At 37.5% G+C, this 18,618-nt stretch overlaps 4 protein-coding genes across 4 annotated transcripts; 2 read left to right on the top strand and 2 right to left on the bottom strand.

Moving 5' to 3' along the window:
* Nucleotides 1-841: 841 nt before the first annotated feature.
* Nucleotides 842-2,043, bottom strand: LOC306961634 (leukotriene B4 receptor 1). Its single transcript, XM_079554476.1, has one exon. It carries the CDS (start codon nucleotides 1,986-1,988, stop codon nucleotides 966-968), a length of 1,023 nt encoding a protein of 340 aa, XP_079410602.1. The 5' UTR covers nucleotides 1,989-2,043; the 3' UTR covers nucleotides 842-965.
* A 1,604-nt stretch (nucleotides 2,044-3,647) lies between these two features.
* On the top strand, nucleotides 3,648-10,295 carry LOC306962264 (E3 ubiquitin-protein ligase AMFR-like). Its single transcript, XM_079555369.1, has 14 exons — nucleotides 3,648-3,790; nucleotides 4,293-4,569; nucleotides 4,642-4,734; nucleotides 4,835-4,999; nucleotides 6,280-6,432; nucleotides 6,638-6,678; nucleotides 6,771-6,903; nucleotides 6,992-7,125; nucleotides 7,612-7,722; nucleotides 7,821-8,017; nucleotides 8,111-8,214; nucleotides 8,433-8,567; nucleotides 8,654-8,847; nucleotides 8,971-10,295. Exons 2-14 carry the CDS (start codon nucleotides 4,318-4,320, stop codon nucleotides 9,125-9,127), a joined length of 1,869 nt encoding a protein of 622 aa, XP_079411495.1. The 5' UTR covers nucleotides 3,648-3,790; nucleotides 4,293-4,317; the 3' UTR covers nucleotides 9,128-10,295.
* A 605-nt stretch (nucleotides 10,296-10,900) lies between these two features.
* On the top strand, nucleotides 10,901-13,969 carry gnpnat1 (glucosamine-phosphate N-acetyltransferase 1). The gene is made up of 6 exons (XM_079555600.1): nucleotides 10,901-11,090; nucleotides 12,236-12,400; nucleotides 12,481-12,543; nucleotides 13,177-13,304; nucleotides 13,384-13,445; nucleotides 13,527-13,969. Exons 2-6 carry the CDS (start codon nucleotides 12,247-12,249, stop codon nucleotides 13,672-13,674), a joined length of 555 nt encoding a protein of 184 aa, XP_079411726.1. The 5' UTR covers nucleotides 10,901-11,090; nucleotides 12,236-12,246; the 3' UTR covers nucleotides 13,675-13,969.
* Nucleotides 13,970-14,196: 227 nt separating this feature from the next.
* styx (serine/threonine/tyrosine interacting protein) lies at nucleotides 14,197-18,332 on the bottom strand. Its single transcript, XM_079555599.1, has 11 exons — nucleotides 18,113-18,332; nucleotides 17,748-17,780; nucleotides 17,591-17,644; nucleotides 17,414-17,511; nucleotides 17,283-17,343; nucleotides 17,170-17,206; nucleotides 16,850-16,889; nucleotides 15,127-15,177; nucleotides 14,977-15,049; nucleotides 14,807-14,897; nucleotides 14,197-14,691 (listed from the first exon to the last, which is right to left on the bottom strand). Exons 1-11 carry the CDS (start codon nucleotides 18,167-18,169, stop codon nucleotides 14,618-14,620), a joined length of 669 nt encoding a protein of 222 aa, XP_079411725.1. The 5' UTR covers nucleotides 18,170-18,332; the 3' UTR covers nucleotides 14,197-14,617.
* Nucleotides 18,333-18,618: the final 286 nt, after the last annotated feature.

Below are 18,618 nucleotides of genomic sequence, written 5' to 3'. Positions count from 1 at the left end.
CTCAAATGCAGATAATGCTTTTGTGGTCTATATACAGCTATTACTTGAATTACGAATGAGATTGAGTTTGTATTAGTAGCCTTAAAGAATGACTCTACCGTAAAGCTATTTGAGCTCTAATTGCAAACATTAGAGAAATCACCAAAGTAGCTCCGAATTGTGTGAAGAAAACCATAGGCTGGGGTCTGGTTAAAAGCACATCTTTTTTGTTTTAGTTTTTCATTTGCAAGTGAATGTAAAATAATAAACCCAAAGATCATGTACTTTAGCAAACTTCAACTAAATCCAAATGAAGAAACAAAAGAGCGCTGTTGGTGCCACCTGTTGGGACGAGTGTGTGACATGTATTGTGCCATAGTAGCCTCTTGATGTTAAGGCCTGTAAGACACGTTCAGGATGGAAAATTGTACATGGCACAGCAAATGAATATCCTTAACACAGAGCAGGAAGAGGAACTGTTTTGTTGTTTTGCAACACTTAGAGGAAGTACTAGCTATTATATGTCTTGTAAGCATATTTTACCATTTCTTTGTAAGTCATAAAATTAAATATTAACAGTAATAATAATAATGATAATAATAATAACAATTATTATTATTATTATTTTTATTATACACAGATCTAATTAAGCAAGTCTTGAAGTTCTTATTCTTTTATTATTCCCTGATAATAGCACTGCTTTCTTCCAATCGATCCATTGCCCTACAAAATCTTCTTTAAACCACTTTGAGATGAAAATGACTGAACAATATGAGCTTATTTTTTGAAAATGCATATGTTATAGGAATGAGTCAAACATGTAACAATTTCACAAAGTAGGCAACAAAAAACTGTTGTCTGAAGTAGTTTAATGTATACATTATTTAGCATTCAACAACTTTATACTGTGTAGAGTGTCTTTACATGATATTTATTTACACATAGGTGACAAAGTTACACAATTAAATTGAGTAATGGAGCTATAATTATAAAATAATGTCCATCTGATCTTTGGGTTCTTGACACATGGAGCTGTTTGTCTGGTTGCTCTGCCTCTTGGACACAAATGACACCTCTCTGTTTCCTTCCCCCGGGGACATGCTGGAGATGTGTTGCAGGAGTTTCTGAATCCCAATGTCCTGCAGTGAAGTTCTGAAGGAGCGGGCAGCAAACATGTACAGAATGGGGTTTACAGTGCTGCTGATAAAGACCATGGCGCCTGCAACGAAAGTCATCATGCTGCCGGCGTTCTCTAGACTGGCTGCCAGTTCTGGATAGGATTTCCTAATGGCTATGATAATGAGAGAAAGAATGTTTCCTATGTGATGTGGAGTCCAACAAATGGCAAATACAATCACAACACTGGCAATCAAGATGGTTGATTTTTGCTTGGATTTAAAAGTCATCTTGGTAATTTTGCTGCAAAGACAGCCATAACAAATGACCAGGATAGAGAAAGGCAGTATGTAACCCACAAAAGTTTCAAGCAACACAAACACCAGTTCTTGAGTGTCTGATTCATACTGACGATAGAGACAGTTTTCAACGCCTGTCTCCCCATCGACAATTTGCGTCAATATAACAGGGATGCTGAACATGAATGCTGCGATCCACAAAAACACCAATAATTGATCCAGGGCTTTTTTTCTCTTCCAACCAGCCGACATTAGAGGATACCGAACTGCCACAAAGCGTTCCACACTCATTAGTGTGATGAGGAAAACACTACTGTACATACATGTATTGATTAGGAATACCATAGCTTTACATGCAGGCTCTCCAAAAACCCAGGAATGGGCCAGTGAGTAGATCCATATAGGCAAGGTGATTAGAACCAGCAGATCAGCTACAGCCAAGTGCAGGATGAGCAGAACAGTATGAGAGCGCCGTTTGACATGCCGCACAATAGTCCAAATCACCAGCAGGTTCCCAGGAGCTCCAAACAGGAAGGACAGGCCTAAGATCACACAAGGTACAACAATGCCAACATCAGGTCCATCCGAAGCCATTGCCTCTCATGTGAGTGGTGAGTCCTGACACTGAATGTGCTGACAGTGGTGTCTGCTTGAGAGGACAAAATAAACTGCTGCTCCTTGAGTATTCACTTCCTCTTCGACACAAGCAGAAATGAAATTCCTCATAAGGTTCGGCTATTTGTGCACTGCAGGGAAAAGCATGTAGCCTATTTGAGTCATAGATACATTAGAAGGTGCATTTAAAGTTCTAGGAGTAGATGGAGAGTGAATGAGAATATAGGTTTGAGTGGGCAGATCTCAACCTCATCATGAGCAGGCAGTGTACTTGTCCTTGTTATCCTGTCGAACTTGCAGAGATGATACGGTCGGTTCGCACTGGCATGTCATTGATGTTAGTGATGGTTTCTGGAATAGAACACAAAAGGTAGCGTTCACGTGACATCACATTCTAAACAGCCTATAGTTTAAAATTGAGGTGGAGCAACTGACGGTAACTGGTAACTGTGGTAACTGACAAAATGCATATTTTTATGTCTTTGTTTTGTGGCTTATATCTCATTACTGGGATCAACATGAAACAAAAACTGTCACAAAGTTCAATATTTCCTCCGTCAGTTCCTCAATACATATGATGACTAATGTCCAATTATTTTCTCCGAAAAACATCAAAAAATGGTGACAATATGCGAAAACATGACCGTGTTGTTGTCCAATAGAAGGGACTTTCAGACATAAAAATAATATCACATGTTTGTGACTCCAATCACTCCAAATACTGATGAGGAAAAACATCTGTCAATTTTCGTTTTGGAGATTTCTTACAAAAACTGCATTTCTCCCATAGAGTTGTATTATTATTATTATTATTATTATTATTATTATTATTATTATTATTATTATTATTATTATTATTATTATTATTATTATTATTATTATTATTATTACAATGAGCTCTCTCTTGTGCTATGGTTGCAGTCATTAAACTTTCAAATACGTACCATAGACGAGACATGAGCATGACCAAGTTGGCTGCCCTAGAGACTGGACAATATTTGATCTTCCTTAAAGACACACTGCATAACATTTTGGACTGTACTGTTGCCATCAGTACAAAACATGCTCCCAATGACCAGTTCAACACAGAAAATGCTGTTACTGCAGTGGGTAAACAAAGAATGGATCTGGATGACGACATAACCTGTTTAAATCTCAAATTCTTCAGACTTTAGTGGACATGTCCATGGAGACGAGCTGGAGACGTACCCACTCCTGGTAAAGTTATGTCATGTCCTGGGAGAGGTGAGCCGCTCACAGCAAAAGCACATGTTTGTTTGTACATTTATGAGGCATTTTCAATGATATAAATATCTGCCTTTAAAAAAAAAATCTTGTATTTCATTTATTCGGTAAAATTCTACACGGTGTGGCTCTAAAGAGAACACATAGGCAAGTGAATTTTACAATAACCAGCCTGCCTTTTTTTTTCTTTTTCTTAATCAATGTTACAAGTGTCTGACTACCCGCAAGCTTAATCAAATAAATTACAATTACAATCTGCTCATATTATTAATCCAATTTGTTGCGAAAAGGTCTGCTTTTGCTGTATACTCGGTGGTTTAAAAAAAATATAAAAAATCGATACGTGACTGATACATATCCATTGTTAAAAGTGCGCATGACCGTGCGCTAAAGACGATCTCACTTCCTGCTTCTGTCGGCCGCTGTGTAAATATGGCGATGTTGTCAAGAGCAGTGTTCTCTGAGAACGAACATTGAATCTGTAAAATGGACTAGACGGGACGTGTTAATACTGTTTCACCCAATCCTCAATCATTGTAAGTTTTGTTGATGAGAAAGCAGACCCGGGATGTTGCGTACAGAGCGAGTTAAATATGAGCTGTGTGGGCTAGCTAGTGTTAGGTAACGTTAGCCAGGTAAACAGCCAGTGGCAGGGGCGTAAACTCTGTTTTTAGATCTTACTTCATCGCTTCGGTGCTCTGGTATTTTCGGTCGCATTATTAATGCTACATGTTATCAACTCCGAAATAAAGGTCTTGGTTTGTGAGATGGGCATATACGATCATTTTCGGGGCTGACTTCGTGAAGTTAAGCTAGCTGTCTTGTTTGGTAAGTAGCTAGCTAGCTCTTTTTTGCCAAATGTAACGTACGTGTTGGGTGTAACAGTAGCTACGCAGCAATAACGCGTTCATAGCAATGATTTTGGGGATTTCGTTTATAATAAACAATGAACTAACTCTAGTTTACGGGTATATCTGTGTTATTGCGAGTAAGCCACAGTGACTTTAATCTCCTATTTGTTTGTTTTCGTGATCACAGGACTAAGACTATTGCACACGGCGCAATGCTGCTGTTTCTGGAGAGATTTCCATGGCCCAGCCTGCAGACGTACACAGCCCTGAGTGTGGCATTGCTTGCTGGGAGCATTTTCAGTGCCTATACTACTGTCACCGACCCAGGATTTGGGGCGTTGGAAACTGATGAAACACAGGTCCCTTCAGAAGTGGAGCTTGATCAGTTGAACAATGAATTTAGCAACAGAGAGTTGGCCACCACTGTATTGTGGTATCTTGTTACTGACAGTCTCTTTGTATGGGTGAGTCCAATGCTCTTCACTACCAGATTTGACTTGTTAATACTAAATTTTAACCTCTTTTAATTATAACAGGTGTTGGTAAACACATTCTGCTGTACATTGATGCTCATCGCTAAGATGATTCAGTGTGTAGTGTTTGGACCTCTAAGAGTTAGTGAGAAACAGGTGGGTCTTGTGTTTGGATATGGCTCACAAAATCTGGTTATTTCTCCTGCATTTGCTGTATGTAATCAATTTCAAAACTGAATGCCCTTTTCTCCTACAGCACTTGAAAGATAAGTTTTGGAACTTTATCTTCTACAAATTCATCTTCATTTTTGGGGTGTTGAACGTGCAGACAGTAGAAGAGGTGGTCATGTGGTGTTTATGGTTCTCTGCACTGGTCTTTCTCCACCTTATGGTCCAGCTCTGCAAAGACAGGTTTGAATATGTAAGTGTCCTATATTTCCACATTTATGTGAGATTTCATTGTCTTAAAAACAATTAGTTGTTTCCATGCCATTCCCCTTCCCTTAAAATAAAAAGGAATGAAACCGTCAAATTCACTTACAACATTGATTTACGAAATAAGCTGTAGTGAGCGTTGTGTAAATCATGCATACTCCCGGTAAATGGAATAAGCCTCACAAGTTTACTTGATCCCCCATATCTATTTATAGGGTTTTGGCCTGCAGGAGGGGGACAACATATTAGATTGACACGATTGGTTCCCTGAGCATTAAACTAAAACAGTTTTATATTAATTAAATACTTGCTTTTTGCTCCCTTTTTGTACGTTGTGTAAATGGTCATTCTTGTCAGTTTTGCGTGTTTAGAAAAACAGCAGTAATTTATGCTTCGGAAATTAGAGAGTTGTATCCTTTGGCAAACAGCCTCCAACAGCCCATTATTTTTCCTGCTCTCAAAGTTTGTACGGGCTGCTTCAAGGGATTACTGATGTCTCGTACTCTGTGACCATCCATCAGTATAACATGCATAAATTAGGATTAGGTTTTATTATTTGAAAATTAATAATAATAATAATAATAATAATAATAATAATAATAATAATAATAATAATAATAATAAATAAACCAACTTAATGTTATCCTGAATCTGTTCAACCACATTTGATCTCTAAATTAAATAATCTGAAAGGAACATACATCTTTATTAAACCCAGGTTCAATTCTAAAGCAATGGAACAAACTGTTACAGTAACAGGAGTCAGTTTATGGAATAAACTTCAGTGAAAAAGTCAGAATCTCTCCTGGAGTTCAAAAAACATATAAAAGCTACAATGTTAAAAAAGTACTTGGACGTGAATAATGTGGGATATTTGATTTGAACAAAACATGAATCTTTTTGACCATTTATAAACATTCATGAATACTATGGTGCTGTATTTTATATATTGTAAATAACTGAATTTAGAATACAAAAACATCTGTAAATACTGTACATATATATAAGACTGTAATTATATGTATGTAGACATATATACACACTGTTTTCCAAAGGACAACGGTGTAACAAAAGGGGCAGATATTATAAGACTTGTTCTTCTCCTCTGCTCTGTTTCATTCATACTGTGTTGGCTTGGCGTTTTTTATGGTGATTGTATGACTCGATCACTTTTGAATGAAATAAATAAATAAAATGAAATTACAAAATGGACCTATTGTAGAGAATAGTTTAATAATAATTTCCTGTTTTTTTTTCCTTCAACAGCTTTCATTTTCGCCCTCCACACCCATGAATAGCCATGTGCGGGTTTTGTGTCTCCTGGTCTCATTGCTATTGGACTGCTGCGGCCTGGCTGTGGGCTGTGGATTGCTTGGAGCTTCCCATGGATTACACACACTCTCTTTTATGGCTGCAGAGGTGAGAATTCATAACATCCTATGAACATAGCTTCTTGTTGTTAAGTACACATTTGGTTCCAAATCTATTGTATGTCTGTGCTTTCATATTATTGTTTTACTAAATGTTGCCAAGTGCATGCTATAATTACAATGGCTGATGTAATAGATGATGTAAATTTATATCGCTTGTTGAAGAAAAGTAACTTATGTTCTTTTGTTGTCAGTGTTTGCTGGTAACTGTGCGCACAGGTCATGTCATAATGCGGTAAGTCATTTACTCTCACTAATATAAAGTATTATTGTGTGTTCATGTTGTCATAAAATAATACTTTGGACATCCTTTGTTCTTCTCTATAGCTACTCAATACATTTGTGGGATCTAAACCATCCTGGGACTTGGGAAAGTAAAGGGACGTATGTCTATTACACAGACTTCATAATGGAGTTGGCTATGCTTTTCCTAGACCTTATGCACCATATACATATGTTGGTAAGAAAAAATACATAATTGCATGTAGCGATGCTTTGGTCATTATGTAGAGCTCAAAGTAAGGCCCTTAACATTTGTTTCTTTATAGCTTTTTGGAAACATTTGGTTGTCCATGGCAAGTTTGGTCATATTCATGCAATTGCGCTATCTGTTCCATGAAGTCCAGCGCCGGCTCCGCAGACATAAGAACTATCTGCGTGTCATTAACAACATGGAGGCCAGGTTGTACATTTATATAAATATTTTTTTCCGCTGCTAATTATTTTGCATGTTCCACTTCTGTAAAATTTATTTCAATAACTTTTAAAGCCACACGGCCAATAAATAATATAGAAAGACAAGCATTTATTTTATTACAGATATTTTCATCATTGAAAAATACATCATAAATGTATAAACAAACATGAGCCTTTGCTTTGAGCGGCTCACCTCTTCAATGACACTACAAACTTGACTGGGAGTGGGCACGTGTCCTGCTCGTCTCCATGGAGATGTGGACTAAAGTCAGCAGAATGAGATTTAAATTAGATTTGGATGAGGACCTAACCTTTCTTTGATTACTTTGCAAACATAGCATATTCTGTGTCGAGCTGGTCATTGGGAGCATGTTTTATGTTGATGGCATACAGTATGGTCAACAGTATGGTCTATAATGTTACACAGTGTGCCTTTAAGTCAACTGACAGTTTTCTACTGAAAATTGTACAGATTTGCTGTTGCCACACCTGAAGAGCTTGCAGCTAATGATGATGATTGTGCCATCTGTTGGGATACCATGTTTACAGCTCGTAAACTCCCATGTGGACATCTGTTTCACAAGTAAGCATTTATTTGTGTGCTCCAAGATTATTCTTTTTTTTTTTTTTTGCTTGAGTGTATTATTTCAGTTCCACCTTTTAATACTCTTGTTTCTTCAGCTCATGTTTGCGTTCCTGGCTAGAGCAAGACACTTCATGTCCTACCTGTAGGAAATCACTTAACATAAGTGGTGATGGGATTCAAGCGAGAGATCAACAGCAAGGTCCAGCATTGGAAGACAACATTGGTGCTGCAGGGGTTGCTGCAGATGCCAGACCACACATTAACCAACATAACCACTTTTTCCACTTTGATGGTACGCATGTGGGACAGTTTGTACATAATAAATAAATAAATCCTATTCTAAATATTAGACTTAATGTTAAAATGTGTTGCCATTTGTTTACAGGATCCCGCATTGCAAGCTGGCTGCCGAGTTTTTCTGTAGAAGTCATGCACACAACTAATATATTGGGTATTGCACAAGCTAACAACTCCCAGCTTACAGCCATGGTAATTTTTCTCCATAAGTATTCAGTATTTTACTTAAAATTGTGTTGTTTTTTAATTGAAGACATCTACATAATGTGTAGGGTCATGTCCTAGGGACGGACATTGCAAATTAGCCTTGGCTATAGATGTTGTAGTGTGGTACATGTTCATTGTTCACATATGTCCCAATCAAATAAATGAATAAAAAAATGTGCATATGTCTTCTTCTCTGATTTTAGGCCCATCAGATACAAGAAATGTTCCCACAGGTGCCCTCCTACTTGGTAATGCAGGACCTGCAGTTGACGAGGTCCGTGGAACTAACAACTGACAATATTTTGGAGGGACGCATTCAGGTTCCTTTTCCGACACAGGTTGGTCAAAAGAGTAAAAATGTTATTTCCAGTATGATTTTGTGTTTGTAGTGGTGTGATTTGATGTATTTTGTATTATTATTAAGGCCATTGAACGAGGCCTCCCAGCACAAGTGAACACCTCCCTAGAGCAACAGCCAGAGGCAGGAGAAGGTGTTGAAGAGGCTAGTGCTGAACCAGAAAACATTGAGGCCAGAGGTGGTCGCTTTTCCAAATCTGCTGAGGAGAGACAGAAAATGCTAAAACAGAGGAAAGAAGAGATGATCCAGCAAGCACGCAGGTTAGAAAGGTTCCTCCTTAATTCATAATTCTGTAAACTGAAGTGGACCAACGCGTTCCATTTGTTACATGCCTAATGACTAAAATGTTTCAATATGTCTGACTGGTACATCTCAACTTTTAGGAGATATCTCAACATGAGTTCTGAAGATCAAGGCGAGGACCTTCCGACTCTTGAGGATAGTGCTGTCACAGAATTGGACTTGAATGTGCTAAGACGTAGAACAGTTGCTGCAGCTACAGAGAGAAGAATTCAGAACCAGCCAAACCCTGCGCCTTGAAAACACTGCTGGCAAAATGTTCCATTATCCTCCATGAGGCACAGAGTTACTTCTGCCAGACACCGTTTGGTAATCTATCAATGCTCATGCTTGTATAGTTGGTCTTGAGGCAACCACAGGTCAATGCGTTTGATGTGAATGGCCTATATATCATTTATTCCAGGCAGTGTTTGGAAATTTTAGTTGAGTGCCAGTTTAAAGGCCCGAATAAGTGCCACCATCTAAACCCACCAATTTACACATGAGCAAGTATCTAACATTCAGCCTTTTACCTGGCCTAACTAGGCGTGCTTTGCAATAAGAAATAACATTATTTTGGTTCTGTTCAGCATCACCACCATGTATAACTGATATTAGATTTTGTTTTCTTCCTCTTTATTTACTGTGGATTTGTGGGCTTGACATTTTGGATGGAGAATCTCATAAAATATGTTATGTATAAATATTGTTTTGTTTATTTTCCCCACTGTGAATTACATACAAGCTAATGACAATATACTTCGGAGTAAGAGACTGTCTGTTTAGTATTTTGAGCCTACCTGTCTAATATGAATGTCAGAAAATGCTGCAAATAAGTGTTAATGCCTTTTTGGAGATTTGTATTTTTAAATGAATTGCAAGAATATGACCGACAGGGGTAGGCCTTTTTACATACACGTCTCTTAAGGACAGTGTATTACATTTTTTGTCCAATGGGAATATCCCAAGTGTTTTTTTTCCCCTTCTTATTCGTCTTATTGTTCTCATTTTCTCTTGTGTGTGTCTTGTGTATTTAAGCAGCCCAAACCCCCATGTTACATTAATCTGAGGAAAAAAAGGAATGAAGAAACACCTCTTGACTTCATCAAGAAATTATCCCAGGAAGGAATTATTGAATTAATGTCTATGCTCCTGTCATACACTACTGCGTTCTAATTTTTATTATGACTGGATTCTACTTTTATTCATTCAAGTCATGAATTTTAGAAGTTTAGTTAAATGCTGATAATTGCTGTATAGATCCAAACCATAGATCTAAATAATCCAAACAAAAGAATCTGTGCAATTCTGTTGTGAAATTTGCATTTTGGTATTTCATCAGTGTACACATCATCCCAAAGAGCATTCACAAGGTGCCTGGTATTTATTTTGTCTCCCCTAATATTAAATTCAGAAATGATTTGAAAGCGTTATCTACACATTGTGTCCTTGAAAAACAAGTTATTTTAACCTATCCAAGTCTTTGTGCCTAAATGGGCAAGTCTGTGTATTTTTTCTCCTTTCAATATAGCGTTCAATAAATACAGCTTCCAACATCATCAGTATTATGAAAGTAAATGGCAGCTGTAAGGGTCAAGGACTATTTGAAAGGCATCAGCAAAAGAAGACAAATGATGGACAACAAAAATAAACCAAAATAGATTCCATCAATATAGGTTTTGAGATAGAGGTATGCATGGAATTATACACAACAGTAGTAACCATCATTATGGCATGTTAATAATATTATTCCCAACAGTATATTTAACAAGAGATTTTATGACTGCCCAAAGTCATAAGTGTATGACTAAGAATCAGGTCAGGGTCCAAAGCTTTCAATATAATATTTACATTTCTGCATGGCAATCTACAATATGTACATATAATATATATTCAGTTTGATCTAAATTCACACAATAACAGTAAGCGTTAATGACAATGATGACAAATGTGAGATCAATTTTGTGTTTGTTGCCAAGCCAACCACCCAATGCAAGGCACAACCACTGACGTCATTGTACTGCGCCCTCTGCCACGTCATACAAGAGTGCTTTCTTCTCCCATTGAAGTATAAACTCCTCACAGACACCGATCATCATTCAATGAATGGAGGCGAGGGCGCTCGGTTATAGTCTATAATGCACTTAAAATAGTCCGAGGATTTATTCCGTACAATACGTCCCGTAGTTTAGCTCAGTTGTCATCAAATCCCTGCGTTTTACTGGTGAGTATTAATGCTATGGCTTACGTTAGCTAGCCTCTCGGAATTCCTAGTTTTGCTTTACTATTGACTTCCATTTATCTCCGAGTAATTGAGACGATTTGTGTGTATTTATATTGATTTGATGATTGGAACTGCTCGAGGATGGATACGATACTAAAACTTGTGTCGAAGTGTCTCGTTTTCAGTGAGTCAGTGGGACATGCGTTACAGACAGCTGAATTATCGGCGGTGAAGGATATATAATATAAGTGCCTTCTTCAGATTTAAAGGACGTACGTGAGAATGAAAAACATGGCATAGACCAGGGTAAATGTAATAAGAATAGGAACGCCATGTCAAGGCGCGTTCTTTGCTTCTACATGACTAGTTGGATGGGGGTCAGCCCTATGTTCCCCCACTTCTATTGATTAAGATTAGGCGCCAGCCCACTATCCTTAAAGGGCCTATACCTGATTTTTAATTTTATTTTATTTTTATTGCAACAATGAAAGCGGAAGCAACTAAACTAAAATGTTAGTTATGGTCCAAACTCATTTGTAACTCTCCAAATATATTTGTAGCATCCAAATTCTTTTCAAGGATAAGTTTACAGGTACTTTTCACAACTTTCAGGGTCACTTTCACAAAAATGCTAGTAATATCGTGAATATTCATAACATTGATACAAATGTTTTTGATGCACACCGTTTTCCCCACAAACGTTTGAGTTTACAGTGTACTAAAGGAGAACAAAATACATCATTCCATTTCTAGAAATAAAATCCGGTATAGCCAGTTTAAGGTTAGTGGCTAGGGCAGGGTCAGGGTTAAACTGATTGATATATCCATGACGTTTCACTTTCATGACTTGTGATTGGTTGATGTACCAACTCACCTAGAAAAAAAAAAAATCAAGTACTCATGTCATTTCTGCTACATCCTGGAAAGACACACGCACACCAATCACCACCAGACTAAAGATGTGGGCGGATTCTTGTTTGTTTGCCTGGTCAAGGGTGTGTTTGTACAATACGTACCTTTGTTCTTCGCAAAGGCAAATCATATCTGTATTTGTATCTGTCATAAATGAACTTTAATAATTAGAACACTTGTTATTGCCTAGGTTAGTTTGTCACCCTGCATATTTCTTTGTGCTGATGTGGCAGGAGCCTCTGGAATGCTGCTGGACGAGACGCCACTCTTTGAACCTGCTCTGCTTCATGGGCTGGACTGGAGCAATAATTCAGTCTCCTTTTCACCACCCATCTCTCCATCCAGCCCTGGAGAGGGCCTAATACTCAGGCCACTCTGCACAGCTGACTTCAACCGAGGTAAGCACATCAGGAAGTAACTTTGAGTTATTAGACGCTTCTGTTCAGCTAAATCAACTGACTGACAACTTTTGTTTCAGGTTTTTTCAGGGTTCTTTCCCAACTCACTACAACTGGTGATGTTACACCCGAGCAGTTTATAAGTAAGTAAATATAAACTGTCTTGTTGATGTCATTGTGTGTTACTTTGAATATATAGGTTACATTCATCGGTTTTTTACATGTATAAAATAAGGGGTGGGCAATATAGACAAATTAATTCTGGTAGTAAAAAGTCATTAGAAATGTGAGTTGAAATGTCTTTGTTGTAGGTTTATTATTTTATGTAGAGAAATTGCCAAAACAAATGAATTCTCGCTGGATATAATGAACCATAGATGGTCATAGATAATAAAAAGACTTCTAGCTCTTTCTGAAGCCATTTACTTGGTTGGGTTGCAGGCAATATGCGGTATCACCCATTTCTAGGCTTTTTCACGGATTGATCTTAATTCTTCTCCCCTCCCACAATTTTTGTATTGTGGTTTTTAAATTTAGGCAAGACATACCTTTTTAAATAAACCACAGCTTTAACAATAAAATGTAGGCTTCTCACTCAAGGACCATTTAGCACATATACAAATCTTTCCCTGTACTGCTCCAACCTGGATACTGTCACTGTCACAGATTCGACAGAGTTCTCCGATTTTGAAACGGACCAAAATTACTCTGATAAAATTGTTTTACTTTGATTCAATTGTTCAGGCCTTTTCTGATATTTCCTTTTTTCCCCTCAGAAAAGTTTGAACATATGAAGATGGCTGGAGACTACTACGTGATTGTGGTAGAGGACAGACAGCTTGGGCAGATTGTTGCTACAGCGACACTTATAACAGAACATAAATTTATCCACTCATGTGCAAAGGTTTGTACTCGTTTCTAACCAACTTGAAATGCTGATATGAATGTTGTGATTCAAATTAACTAGTGTCTCCTCTTTGCAGCGAGGAAGAGTGGAAGAGGTGGTGGTTACAGATGCGTGCAGAGGAAAGCAGTTGGGCAAATTGTAAGTAAATCCTTAATAGTTAGTTCCGTTATAAACATATCCATTTTGTGTTATGCATTCATATTTTTGTTCCTTCTTCAGGCTAGTTGCAACTCTAATTCTACTCAGCAAAAAACTGGACTGTTATAAAATCACACTGGAATGTGCACCCAAAAATGTCGCCTTCTATGAAAAGTTTGGATACAAAGCTTCAGATGAGACCTACATGCAGTGCAGGTTCTTTGACTGAAATCAATGCAGCTGAACGTCGACCTTCACTCTGACATTGATTCATAAATGTAATGCCAACATATGCACTTTTCAGACTTTTGGTATCCATGGCAGTGCAAGTTTCATAAAATATGCTCTTAAAACACTGACATTTTGAAAGTGTAATTTCTTAAAACCATGTATGAAGCAAATTGTTTAAAATCTTTTTCCTCATCACAACAGTCAAACGTCCAAAGAAAAGCTGTCTTTTTTTTCTCGTAGTTTCTCAAAGAATAACATTTGCAAGATGGGATTCTTGTTTTACATACCTTTTTATTGGGGAATAATTGATTTTGTAAATCAGTTTATTGAACTTCTGGTTTTATATTACTAGAAAATGGGATATGCTATTTTATGTAATTTATTGAGATGACAATAAAAACATAGTATTCAGTGTGTGGTTTAATATAATTGTGTAAGGTCTTTTCAAGGGTTTATTTTGTCACAAAATGTTAAAACAAGTGTTAGTCAAACTTGTTTTTATTAAGCAGCAAGTTATTTTCCATGTCTTACTATTACATATTACATAAGATATTAGTCCGTTAACCTATTACTCCAAACATAAAGGCAATAGCTATTCCACTTCTTTCCTCCCTTGGGCACAAATGCTGGCTTTTCTGAAAGCCAACTGCCCTTTTCTGGTGATCTACACAAATTCAAGTATTGAAAGTGCATTATTGCAATACTGTCCCGCTGCAAATGCAAAATGCTTTAAATACTATAAAAATGCAAAATATTCGCCCATCAGTGCAACAATGTGAAAAAAGTAGAAAGAAAAAAAAAAAATGATTCCCTGCAAAAACCCATGTCTCAGACATGAGCCAGACACCCCCTCCCTCCCCTGTAGAAAAAGTTCAAATATGTACTTTTAATCCTATTAAAAAAGTAAAAAAATGAGTGCAGAACGCCACATTAAGCCAAGCTCATCCATTCTGTGCCGCGGTCACCTGCATCGTTCCAAAATCCTCATCCTCCTCCAGGCTGCGCTTACGGCTCCCTGAAAAAAAAAAAAAAGACATTTTATTCTTCAGGCGCAATCATATAAATGTTATTATTTGAGATTAGTGTTGCACGTAATCTTATTGTTGTATTTTGATTTATAATGTACAAACCTGGCCCTCCAGCTTGCAAGAACGATCTGCCCAGTTGCATTGGTGACATCATTTTAATGGTCAATTTGGCCAAGTAAATTGCTTCATATTCCTAGGGAAATATTCACACCAGCAAATAAAAACACTGAACTACATGTATAGACCACACTTAAAAAATAATCTGGCCTTACTTGAAGCTGATGCACAAATCCCACATTGGGGTTAATGCAGAACCTCCTGTCCTGTACATGACTAAATGCATCCCTTTAATAAAAATAAAATAAAGAGCAGCTAAAAAAATAGGCCTCATATTACCATTTAATTAAAGTTATTACACATACCTGTATTTGATCCCAAATGTTTCCATCAGGTATGCAATCACTAAGGCAGCACTAGCACCAAAACATTTGCACATATGAATAATAAATAATAACAATATTAATCATGCACACAGAAAGCATAGTATTAAATCTAGGGCTGGGACGATACGCTTTTGCTGTGATACAATACGTATCCTGATACAGAGGGCCCATTACGATACTAGGGTTGTGCCGATGGACGATGATGGGCAACATCACGATGGAGAGCCACCCTCCTGTCAGAAACAGGCACTGATCTTTTGTGGGCCTTGTAAACCTTCAAACTGTGCAGTGATTGCACTGTAAATTCAATCACGAATATAACTAATATGCGCGCTAGTTTCAGTGGCCTGCCAGAAGCCACGATGTGTTAGCCGTAATTATTAAAGTAAAGACGCAGCGCTGCTCTATTTCTGATGCGCGGAGCTCTCTCTCTCTGCAGCTCAGAGTTTAACAGCGCGTGGTTTTGCTTTGCTTTGCTTCGTACGGAAACTTAAACCGTTTTAAAATGACGAGATGGCTCTCACATCGGAGCTAGCTGAGCACGCATGGGTTTAGATTATTCTCACGAAGGACCGAGAGAGAGGAGATAAAGAGGCGCAGTGCAGGAGGTACGAAGTTACGAGCTCACGGACCGGGCGGCGCGTGGAGCAGTTTCAAAAACGTAAGCTACGACGGAAACGTGTACATATTGTCCTGTTCACCCACTGTTTCTTAAACATTACGTTAAAATTGAGCAAATGCAAATAATAAGCTCCGATTTACATTCGTATTAGTGTGATAAGAGCACTGGTATTGAGGAGTTGACGCTCTTAAGTCGTTCTCCTCTCAGACTTTACGCACGAGTTTCAACACATTTCTGTTGCAAAAGTCGTGTTCCATGACTGTGTTCAGATCATGTTTAGTTTAGATCCATTCATCCTGCAATCTCACATTTTCCTAACATAAATAGTCATATGCAGCTTCTATATAGGCTATGTAAATGTTTTTAAATAATGCTTATGAGAAATGGCCGATATCATCGTCCATCACGATGGTTCACTGTAAACATCGTCAACGGCCAATTAAGGGAACATCGCCCAACCCTATACGATACATGTCATTATAACAAAGTGCAATACTTTACCCTGAATTAATTGAATGAATTCACTCACAATTTTTAAGTCCCAGCGTATCGTAAAAACGTATCTTTTTCCTTTAGCTTTTAACTTGCATTGATTGTCTTAAGTTCGTTTTCAGCTGTTCTTATTGTTCAACTTATTGTACCGATTTTATTTTGCAATCTTTTTTTCACTTAGTTGTGTCGTTTTATGATGTGTGTACTGCACTTTGGTCAACCATGTTACTTGCATTATAAATAAAGCTGGATTGGATTGAATAAGAAAGCAAAAGTTGAGTTTCCAAAAGTTACATTAATTATAAATCAGTCAGACAATAGAGTTAAAAATGTTGAAAACTGCAAATGGCCAACACATATTAAAAGTATCCCCTTTTATTTAAACCAATCAGCTCTATAACAGGTATTAACCATATAACTACAAGTCAAAAACATTATTAAGTTTCTTTTCTAGAACTGAAAAGTATTGTGATACGCGGTTTCCGATACAATACACATATCACAACAATGACGGATTGTGATATACTGCAAATTATTATGTCCCAGCCCTCATTAAACACCACACAAAAAGCATCAAACAACTCTCACCTTCTTGATATTCCTGCATTTCCATGAACCAGTACTTTTCCTAGAATGTAACATCAAGATTGTAATTTACTGTATGGGACGATTGGCAGCCACATTGTAATGTTAAATCACTCCAAACACAAGAAATTATTTTTGTGACATCCAGGGCAGCAAAGCAACAGCACAGCACAGCTTACCCGACCTTAGTATTTTGAGTGTGAATGAATATATACACATTTGTAAAGCAACTTAATGTGTTAAAAAGTAAAAAGTGCACTATTATTATTCCTTTCTGAACGCTTCAGTCACCTGAGAGCATAGAAATCTTTGTAGACTCTTACCTCCAGAAGCTAAACAGTTGTCGATAAATTCTTTAGTCTGTTGGAAACAGAATAACATTGAACAAGATAACAGTTAAATCATTGTAATGATCAAGTAAAATGAATAAACTTACAGAGGGGAAGAATCGAATTATATTTTCCACTGGTTTGTCTGCAATGTCCAATACGAGGTATCTGTAAACATCAAGACACATTCGCATTGCAGTTGTTGGATGTTCAACACTAAGTATAAAAACGGACTCACCTAAACGTATGAGGGAAATTAGGTTTGATAAAATTGGCCTCAATATCTTGACGTACACACACAATGTGTGTTATACCTTGTCTTTCAAGAATTGGCAGCTATAAAAAAAAATGCGATGCAGTTATTGGGTCAAACGAAACCAGGCGTTTAGAAGCAGAAACAAGTCTTTACGTTTACCTTGCTTTTCATTGCAGCAGAGTAGGGACCTAAAAAAAGTCCAGGTAAAATCTCCTAAGGTAAAGTAAAAGACAATAACAGAATGTCAAGCTGAAATGTACGTGCAAATCATTACATCAACATTTGAATATCATGTCCTACAATAAAACTCACAAACCTGCATTTCTCGTCTCATTGGATAAGCCCAGTCCTGTAAGACAGTGAGGACGCAAAAACAGAATAAATAAATCAATAAAAACATCAGTGAACCAATACTTCATCTGGCATGACAGCTGTCAATGCACTGCCTCCATAAACACAGTTAATGTAGCTTAGCTGAGTTAGCTAAGTGGCAGGTGAAACGCCAAACAAACAGATGTGTTTTATGAACATATTGCGGCAATGACATGTAAATAAACGACTTGGTTAGCCCCATGTACATAAATACTGTTTGATGTTTTTGAGCTAAGAATAGACAACAGCGACTGGCCTAACTTGATAGTCACCGGAGACATGTTGGAAATGTTAGCCGATAGCACTCACCAGGAGCTCCTCATTGCTCGCCGGCAGACACGGGAACTGGAGGTTCTCTCCGTCCATTCTGTAATGTTCCCGGTTACAATCGAGCCAATTTATGTCAGGGTCAATGTTTTGACTGTCCGCGTTAACTCGTCAATCGGTGCAGTTTGTTTTGCGGATGCACATGTATGTCCGCCATGCTTTCCCTGTCAGCATTGTCACGTGACCGAACAGCATCCGTACTCGATGCTGCAAAAATAAAGAAGTAGAAATGGAGAGTAATGGTGACCTCTAGCGACGACTAGAGGTTTTTTTCTTTTTTTTTTTAAGTAATGGTGGATTTTACGACGGAGAGAAAAAATAATACTTTATGCTTTTTTTTAAAATATATGTTTGTTTTTTTACATCTTGGCCTTGGGCCTACAGCTGAAAAATAGCCTTCTGGCTAATTCTGTTTTTTTTTTTTTTTAAAACCATGTTTGTGTTTTAGGAAATTGCACTGTCCTCTTTCAAATAAACAATCCATCCAT

This window comes from Gobius niger, assembly GCF_951799975.1.
Source record: "Gobius niger genome assembly, chromosome: 4".
NCBI classification, from domain to species: Eukaryota; Metazoa; Chordata; class Actinopteri; order Gobiiformes; family Gobiidae; genus Gobius; species Gobius niger.
The sequence above is the reverse complement of the archived record's forward strand: the minus strand, read 5'-3'. Positions and strand labels throughout refer to the sequence as shown.

Excerpts from the sequence above, each read along its gene's own strand:
- styx (XM_079555599.1), bottom strand. The coding sequence starts at position 18,169 with ATGGACGGAGAGAACCTCCAGTTCCCGTGTCTGCCGGCGAGCAATGAG. Across the intron at positions 15,178-16,849 it reads AATGCAGGAATATCAAGAAG|TGCTGCCTTAGTGATTGCAT; the intron begins GTGAGAGTTGTT and ends TTTTGGTGCTAG. Across the intron at positions 15,050-15,126 it reads ACATTTGGGATCAAATACAG|GGATGCATTTAGTCATGTAC; the intron begins GTATGTGTAATA and ends TTTTTATTAAAG.
- gnpnat1 (XM_079555600.1), top strand. The coding sequence starts at position 12,247 with ATGCTGCTGGACGAGACGCCACTCTTTGAACCTGCTCTGCTTCATGGG. Across the intron at positions 12,544-13,176 it reads TACACCCGAGCAGTTTATAA|AAAAGTTTGAACATATGAAG; the intron begins GTAAGTAAATAT and ends TTTTCCCCTCAG. Across the intron at positions 13,446-13,526 it reads GGAAAGCAGTTGGGCAAATT|GCTAGTTGCAACTCTAATTC; the intron begins GTAAGTAAATCC and ends TTCCTTCTTCAG.
- LOC306962264 (XM_079555369.1), top strand. The coding sequence starts at position 4,318 with ATGCTGCTGTTTCTGGAGAGATTTCCATGGCCCAGCCTGCAGACGTAC. Across the intron at positions 4,570-4,641 it reads CTGACAGTCTCTTTGTATGG|GTGTTGGTAAACACATTCTG; the intron begins GTGAGTCCAATG and ends TAATTATAACAG. Across the intron at positions 6,433-6,637 it reads TCTCTTTTATGGCTGCAGAG|TGTTTGCTGGTAACTGTGCG; the intron begins GTGAGAATTCAT and ends TTTTGTTGTCAG.
- LOC306961634 (XM_079554476.1), bottom strand. The coding sequence starts at position 1,988 with ATGGCTTCGGATGGACCTGATGTTGGCATTGTTGTACCTTGTGTGATC.